This window comes from Miscanthus floridulus, chromosome 17, assembly GCF_019320115.1.
Source record: "Miscanthus floridulus cultivar M001 chromosome 17, ASM1932011v1, whole genome shotgun sequence".
NCBI classification, from domain to species: domain Eukaryota; kingdom Viridiplantae; phylum Streptophyta; class Magnoliopsida; order Poales; family Poaceae; genus Miscanthus; species Miscanthus floridulus.
Window position 1 is genome coordinate 78,310,114 of NC_089596.1, and position 8,999 is coordinate 78,319,112.

Below are 8,999 nucleotides of genomic sequence, written 5' to 3' on the forward strand. Positions count from 1 at the left end.
AAAGAGGGCTCTTGGAAGGAAGAAGACGACATAAACAATATGTGGGACAAGATGGCAACCAACATTCAGAAGGTAGCCTCAGAGGTGTGTGGAGTAACCAAAGGAAGGGGACGCAAGGCTAAAGATACTTGGTGGTGGAACGAGGAAGTCCAAAGGGCTATTAAGGAGAAGAAAGAATGCTATAGACGCTTGTACCATGACAGGAGTGTGGACAACATAGAGAAGTACAAGGTGACAAAGAAGACTGCAAAGCGAGCTGTAAGTGTGGCAAAGGGTAGAGCATACGAGGATCTTTACCAACATTTGAGTACGAAGGAAAAAGAGAAGGACATTTATAGGATGGCTAGGGTTCGTGAGAGAAAGACACGGGACTTCAACCAAGTTAAGTGCATTAAGGATGAAAGGGAGCATCTCTTGGTAAAGGAGGATGAGATCCGACATCGATGGCAAGAGTATTTTGACAAATTGTTCAATGGTGAGAATATGGACACAACCTTTCAGTTGGATGACTCTTTTGATGACACCAATAGGCGCTTTGTGCGGAGAATCCAAGAATCTGAGGTCAGAGAGGCGTTGAAAAGGATGAAAGGAGGTAAGGCGATAGGACCGGATGGTATCCTAATCGAGGTGTGGAGATGCCTCGGGGACATAGCTGTAGTATGGTTAACCAAGCTGTTCAACCATATTTTTCGATCGAACAAGATGCCTGATGAGTGGAGGAGAAGTATATTGGTACCGATCTACAAGAATAAAGGGGATATTCAAAGTTGTACAAATTACCAGGGAATTAAGTTGATGAGCCATACTATGAAGCTATGGGAGAGAGTTATCGAGCATCGCTTAAGAGCAATAACGCGGGTCTCTATGAACCAATTTGGTTTCATGCCCGGAAGGTCAACCATGGAAGCCATTTTCTTAATAAGACAAGTTATGGAGCGGTATAGGGAGAAGAAGAAGGACCTACATATGGTTTTTATTGACTTAGAGAAGGCTTATGATAAAATACCAAGGAATGTTATGTGGTGGGCTTTGGACAAACATAAAGTCCCAACGAAGTACGTCGGGCTCATTAAGGACATGTATAGCAATGTTGTGACTAGAGTTCGAACAAGCGATGGAGACACGGATGACTTCCCGATTAAGATAGGACTACATCAAGGGTCAACTTTGAGCCCTTATTTGTTTGCTTTAGTGATGGATGAGGTCACAAGGGACATACAAGGGGATATCCCTTGGTGTATGCTTTTCGCGGACGATGTAGTGCTAGTTGATGAAAGCCGGACAGGAGTGAATCAGAAACTAGAGTTATGGCGGGAGACCTTGGAGTCTAAAGGTTTTAGACTTAGTAGAACTAAAACTGAGTATATGAGATGTGACTTCGGCACTACTACTCAGGAGGAGGAAGATGTTAGTTTGGAAGGTCAAGTAGTGCCTAGGAAGGATACCTTTCAATATTTAGGATCAATGCTACAGAGGGACGGGGATATTGATGAAGATGTTAGCCATAGAATCAAAGCAGGGTGGATGAAGTGGCGGCAAGCGTCTGGTGTCCTATGTGACAAAAGGGTACCACAGAAGCTAAAAGGCAAGTTTTATAGGATGACGATTAGACCTGCTATGTTGTATGGTGCAGAATGTTGGCCTATGAAAAGACGACATATTCAACAGCTAAGTGTCGCGGAAATGCGTATGTTGTGTTGGATTTGCGGTCATACAAGAAGGGATCGAGTTCGGAACGATGATATACGTGAGAGATTAGGGGTAGCACCAATTGAAGAAAAGCTTGTCCAACACCGGTTGAGATGGTTTGGACATGTGCAACGGAGACCTCTAGATGCACCGGTGCGTAGTGGAATCCTAAGTCAGGATAGTAACGTGAAGAGAGGCAGAGGAAAACCGAAGTTGACTTGGGTAGAGGCAATAAAAGGAGACTTGAAAGGATGGAATATACCCAAAGACTTAGCCTTAGATAGGAGTGCTTGGAAGACAGCTATTCACGTGCCTGAACCTTGATTGCTTCTGTTGGGTTTCAACTCTAGCCTACCCCAACTTGTTTGGGACTTAAAGGCTTTGTTGTTGTTGTTGTTGTTGTTTGGATGATATGATGTTTGCTTGTTGCTTCTTTGTGTATTGAGAGTGAGCAAAGTCTTTAAAATATATTGGTAGGTCAATTTTTCTTCTCCGACATGTCTTTATCTTTTTCTACAATCAAATTCTTTGTTTCTCGGCTCAAGTTTTCGTTGGGAGCTTCCTAAAATCTTTTCTTTGTAACGCAAATCACTCCTTTCAGTTTCTCGTCCGTCAATCAATCTCTACAAGCATCTCGGGAATTTTTTTTAGCTTTTTCTAGAACTTGTTCCTACCTGTCTATAAGCATAATTTAATTTTTAGATGCTCCAAATTATCTTATTATGGGCTCTAAATACTTTATTTGGGTTCCTCATGTTTCATAATGTCTCTGAAAAAGTTTTCCGAATTTTCAGAGCTTTCGGAGTATTTTTGTGGCTTAAATAATAATTCTAGACTTTTTCTAAAATTATTTTATCCATGAAATTAATTAATTCCGAAAATAATAAATCTCTCATTTTTCTCAACGCTCAAAGTCCATGTGCAATAATCCTAATAAATCATAAAGGCCCATGTATTTATTTACTAATGGGCTTCAATGATTATTTATGCCCATTAATAAATGTGGAGGGTGCAACATCAATTAGTACCGTATCGCTAGTTGACGTGGAGGTGTAGAGTTTTTCTTCCTATATATTTATACCAACCCCTTGGGCAAAGCACACCAAAACTACCGTAAGGAGAGCCCCTAGTTTGAGAAATCCCTCGTGTAGTGAATTAGATTTTTCTCCTTCTTCTCTTGTCGCCGCCGCGCTGCCCAGCCCAGCCATCCTCTCCTTCGTGCAACAAGTCGAGCTCACCCCTGTGCAGCTGCTATTGCCATGGTCGTGTGGTGGCTGTACGGGAGGCCAAAGGATGAAGACAAGGTAATTACAAAATTACCACCAGTTCATAATATTGTCGTCGTATATTCGTTTTAAGTCCATTTAAAGTCGTTCCAATTACGTTAGATTCATATCGATGTGATCTACATGCTAGTGTCGTCGTTTTTTTATGTCAAGTGACTTTTATATATATGCTTAAATATTAATCTAATTAATATGCATGTAACTAGTTTTTATAAATAAAAGCAACATAATTATATACAATGCTCTTTTGCAAATAAGTTTTAACATGGCTAGTTGCTAACATAAATATGTTTCTAAATCATAATATGTTTAGTCTAAACACACATCAAATTTGATTAGATGTTCTCACATGTTAGTTTGTATTTGCAAGTTAAAGTTAAATTAGCATAAATGATATCAAAATATTTATAAATAAAATACGATTAGCTTCAACTCAGTTTTTAAGTATAAATAGGATTTGTTTAATCTAAATTAATGCTACTCACATAGTTTTTCCTAATTAACATAAATCAAGCTTATAGTCTTCTCTTTTCTTTTATAATATAAAATCCTGTAGTCATTTCTTTACAACCGTAGTTTTGATTAGCGTGCTTTTCGTGTATGTTTGTTCGTAGCGACGTGTAGAACATCTTCAAAATATTTTTACTTGCTGTTTCATATGTTTGGTGTATTGTTCTAATTTAGTTCTATTATTTGCTTCATGTATAATTGCATGGATGCTTGTGTGGTGCTTTATGATCATGTCCAGTCGGTGAGCTTTACGTGTTGATCAAGAATGAGTTCCATTGAAGGTTTGGACTAGAAGAAGGATCTGAGTTTAAGACAAGTATAGCTTGTGATCTTCCTTGTTGTCCTATACACCTTTAATCATTTAATTCATACTGCATGTGTCTACCTTGATTACCACTAAGGATTTCCTAGTACTTTGCACTTTGTGCCTTGACACCTATGGGGTATTGTATTGGGTAGTACAATGCTAGTGCTCAACTAAAGCCATGATCTTGTAACTTGACTAATAGAATATGCAATAAACAGATTTTTTGTGGTGATCATGTTAATGTCACTTTATTGTTTATCCTATATATATAATCATGTTAGTGTAGACAACATGGAATGACACTTGTGTTCATAGTAAATAGGAAAGGTAGTTATAGGACACATGTGTTGTCGTCAAAGTCATTTGAACTTCTAAGTAGTGTGGCTCATCAACATAGAATAAATATAGTAGATAACGAGAGCCTCTAATAGAAAATAAACATAAAAAGGGGACCATAGAAGATTCAAATAATTCTAATGTAGGCACCACGAGAGAGAGCATGATCTTAGGAAAATCTAAAGTCGGTTTCATATTTTCCAAGGTAAAAAAATTTCTATGAATTGTCTACATTAAATAAATTGTAGTATTTTTAATTGCATAATATTTTCAAATTTGGACTAACAAATTTCCTGAGACCAACAAACTATCCAATTTTAAGCAAGAGTTGAGGGGGATCAAAAGGACTTTTTCCATATTTTGTCCAACAATTTTAGAAGTGGGTTGCAAGGTGGTTTCTTACTTTTTTAGTTAAAATATATCCAGTAATACCTAATATGGTTTTTAAACCATGAAAAATGTCTCTAAGCTTCTAAACATTTTAAGAAAATTCTAGGGATAATTTTGAGCTCTTGAAAGTATATCTAAAAACTTCAAAACGTTATATTTAGGTTTAGGAAAATGGAAAAAATGCTTACAAAAATCTAGAAATTTCCCTAAACATTTTAATCGATATAAACTTGTTTTGAAAACTTTCCACATAAAAACACGACATACAATTGGCATGAATGTACTCGGCATTAAATGTATGTTGCATTGCTTTTCTATTGCACCTCATATTTTTGTTATAAAAAGTTTTTAAAACATATTTTAACATCAATTAGAATGTATGGAAATTTTTGATTTTATATTGTATTTTTTCCAAGAGATGAATATATTTTTAGAAGCTAATAAAGATATTTACATGGGCTCTAAATATTATTATTTGGATTTTGTTTTATCCTAATGTGTCTTAAAGGTTTTCTTTTTGGAATTTTTAGAAGCTTAGAAATTTTTCCAAGTTTAAAATTATTTGAGTTTTTAACTAAGAAAGGAAGAAACTACCTTACAAAATCACTTTTAAACCAAGTAGATTTTAAACATAAAATATCTGATTTTAGAGTTTGTATAATGTTGGAAGGTTAGAGCAACTCCAAGAGACTCTCTCTACACTACTACATAAAAACTTATGCGAGGCATTTGGGAATAGGCCTCGGAGGCGAGCGGACATTTCGACCACCTCAGTTAATGCCTGGGATTAACCGAGGCGGGTATTTTTATTAATCGAGGTGGTCACAATCAACCGCCTCGTAAAATTGATTTACCGAGGCGGTTAAAAAATAACCATCTCCTAAAATCTATTAACCGGGACGGGCAAAAATGCCTCCATTTTCGGAGGCAGGGCCCGCCTCGGTTAATATGGCCAAGCCCACCCATAATCCATCTCGGCCCATCATGACCCGACACCACGCCATAGTATATATGTGCAAGAATGAAACCCTAGCACTCACTCTCTCCCTCACCCGGTGGGTTGCGTCCCTCACTCTCTCCTTTGCGACTCCATCTCTCCCTCGCAACTGCTTCTCCTCTTCCGCAGTCCCGCTGCCTCTCCCTATCTCCACCAGATCCCGCAACTCTCTTCGCTCTGGCCTCCCTCTCCCTCTCCACTTTGGCCTCCCTCTCCTTCTCCCTCTCTACTCCTCCAGTGACGGTGCAACACCTTCTCCGGCGACGACGCAGCACGGGGTGCGAGGCCCCTCCTTCAACGGCGGAGGCGCGGCCCCTCCCTCACCCCAGATATGGTGAAGGGCACCCCCTCCCTCACCCTAGAGCACCTCCACCACCACCCCCTAGCTGGATCTCGTGGAGGGCGGCTGGATCCGATGGAGGGCGACCGGATCCGGTGGAGGGCGGCCGGATCTATGGCGAGCCACCCCCTGGCGGTGGATCTAGGGCTGGTGCGCTCCCCGGTAGCAGATCCACGGCCGGCGAGGCCAGATCCGACGGTGGGGTGGCTGGATCCGGTGGCGAGTAGGCGGATCCGACGGGCAAGGCAGGCGGTGCTCCTCTAGCTAGCAATGGCGGCGGCGACCCGTGGATAGGCTCGGCGGGCCCGTGGGTGGGCTCGCTGGGCTTGTCCACGAGTTTTGATTTTTATTGTTTTTTATTTGATTTACCAAGGCGGACGACCAATCGCCTCCATTAAGACCGGATTTACCGTGACCCTTCTATGGAGGCGGACAGGGTGCCCACCTCGGTTAATCGTTTTTGTCCGCTCGGTTAAGTTTTATGTAGTAGTCTTCAATTGATTATCAAATATAGTTATCTTCTATTCTGGATTTCTCTACCTGCAGTGCAAAAATGATATAGAAAAATTATTAGAGAGCGAAAAGATATAGAAAATAATTTGTATGCAAATGGTTCTCTAAATGATACTCTTAGACATGCTCTAAAATATGTTTTTCTTAATAAAACTCAGGACTCAAGCAGCGAGCGACGCCACACTCCCAGCCCAATCGCAATTCGCACAGGTTCAGGCCCACTTCTTCTCGTCGCTCCCAACTCCCTGCCGCGCGGCCGGCGAGACGGCGGTCCTTGGTGCGTTGCCAGCACCCAGCAGGCAAACGCTAACCGCGCTGGATGCCGGATGCCGCCTGCCCCCGCCACCACGCTTGCCTCCTTCAACTCCCTCCTCGCGTCGCTTGCGCGCTCCGGCCGCCCCGCGCAGGCGCTCCGCACGTTCCGGGACATGCTCGCGCGGGGCGTCCGGCCGGACCACTTCACCCTGCCCCCCGTGCTCCGCTCCTGCACGCTCACCGGCGCCGCGGGCCTAGCTTCCACCTCCCACGCGCTCGTCGTCAAGCTCGGCGCCCAGGAAAACCTCTTCGTGGCGTCTGCGCTCGTGCTCTGTTACGCGGGCCTGTCGAACCTCCCCGACGCGCGGAGGCTGTTCGACAGAATGCTCGAGCGGGACGCGGTCCTGTGGACTTCCATGCTGTCCGCCTACGCGCAGGGCGGGGAACCAGACGCGGCGCTGCGGTTCTTTGGTAGCATGGTGGCAGCAGGGATAGAGCTGGACGCGGTGGTCATGGTCAGCTTGCTGCTCGCTTGTGGGCAGCTCGGGTGGCGCCGCCATGGAAGAAGTGTGCACGCCTGCTGTTTCCGGAGGTTACTAGGGATGCCACTGCCCCTCGGGAATGCACTTGTGGACATGTATGTCAAGTGTGGGGACTTTGCATTCGCCGAGAGGGTGTTTGCTGGGATGCCTAGACGGGATGTTATCTCGTGGAGTGCTCTGATCCTTGGTCATGGTTTGAATGGGCATTCTGATGATGCATTGAGACTCTTCGATAGAATGGCAGCTGAAGGAATCCAACCGAACTCAGTCACTTTTCTTGGGGCATTGTCAGCTTGTGCACATTCAGGCATGGTGGACAAAGCGTATGCAATCTTCAAGGGGATGAAACTGTGGGGTATTGAGCCTGAACGGAAACACTACTCTTGTATGGCTGACACGCTTGGGAGAGCAGGGCATGTTGTTGAGGCTGTGAAGCTCATAGAGGAAATGCCTTTTGAGCCTGACGAGGCCATGCTTGGAGGTGTACTGTCAGCCTGCCGAGTGCATGGAGAAATGGAGTCTGCTGAATTGGTTTCAAAGAGATTGATGGACATGTCTCCTGGAAAGAGTGGCTACTATGTGAGCTTGGCAAACATATATTCAGATGCTGGGAGGTATAGTGATGCAGAGAGAATAAGAGGCTTCATGAAAGAAGTTAAAGTCAATAAGCTTCCTGGATATAGTTCAGTTGAATTAGATGCTGATAGGTTCCATATAACGAGCAATTGAGTCTGAAGTGCTTGAACAAAATCTACTCTGTTGGGGCACACACCTCACTACTGCAGTGTATGCATTAAATTAAAGGGTAAAGAGAATAGAGTACGGTATACAATAGTGGAAGAAAGAGGGAATGAGATGCATTGGCAACTCAGCGTGAGTATACAATAGTTAGGCTCAGTGTTTCGTGTTACTGTATTGTGCTAAAATGTGAGGAAACCACTTCTTGAGATGATATGGACAGGTTGATAGAGATAAAGCATGATGGTCACAAATTGAAATCGCACAATCTTTCAGTGTCTTTAAGAAAGGAGAAAGAGGCTGTCCACTATGTGTGGTTTGGAGGTTATAACAGCTTTTGAAACTGACATATGGCCTCCAGGTCTGTGGACACATGAGCAGAAATGTTTGGTCATGAGTCAAGACTCGTTCTATGTTCACAAGAAGTGGATGCCACTGTTGTGGGTTTGTTTGCTAATCTGTTCTCTGTCACAAGCCTTGTCTTACTATAGGACACGAGATGGTAAAATCTAAAATGATAGCTAAAGAGGGTTCTATTGACTACGTTAGTCACTTCGTCTTATATGTAGTTAGCTAATAGACATTGTGCTGGGTCTCAATTTTTCTGGTGTATTAAGTTTCTGCATTGATTCTTGAATACTGCACAGTTCCCTGAGACAACTATTACATGAACCGAGAAGTATCTGCAATGTAATAATATTTGTACATGAACTCGTGAGGCAAAAGGTATGGAACTGAACTCAGACTGCACGTACTTTGATTTTCTTTTTCACAATAGTTTTCTCTGCATTGACACCTTTTGTTTACCCACCTAGAAATGGCCTTTCTTCCATTCATTCACATTAAGCAGAAATAGGGGTGATTACTCAGTTTGAGAACTTTGATGGCAATGCTGGTATATTAGTCACATGATTTTACTGAGCAAGTTCATTTGTAAATGGATAAATTCACATTTGAGACTCCCTGCTTAACAGGGAGATATGGCATGATGTTATACTATTTATTCACCTAAAAATGCATATAATATGTTAGCATGTCAACTGCCATCCTGGGGTAAACTTAAATAGACTATCAGCATGACTGCGATCTTCCAAAG

General features: G+C 42.5%; 1 protein-coding gene across 1 annotated transcript; it reads left to right on the top strand.

Annotated features, from left to right (window-relative positions):
• The first annotated feature begins 6,545 nt into the window (after positions 1-6,545).
• Positions 6,546-8,577, top strand: LOC136518716 (pentatricopeptide repeat-containing protein At4g14170-like). The gene has a single exon (XM_066512404.1). It carries the CDS (start codon positions 6,695-6,697, stop codon positions 7,892-7,894), a length of 1,200 nt encoding a protein of 399 aa, XP_066368501.1. The 5' UTR covers positions 6,546-6,694; the 3' UTR covers positions 7,895-8,577.
• The last annotated feature ends 422 nt before the right edge of the window (positions 8,578-8,999 follow it).

Coding starts and splice junctions, on each gene's coding strand:
- LOC136518716 (XM_066512404.1), top strand. CDS start 6,695: ATGCCGCCTGCCCCCGCCACCACGCTTGCCTCCTTCAACTCCCTCCTC.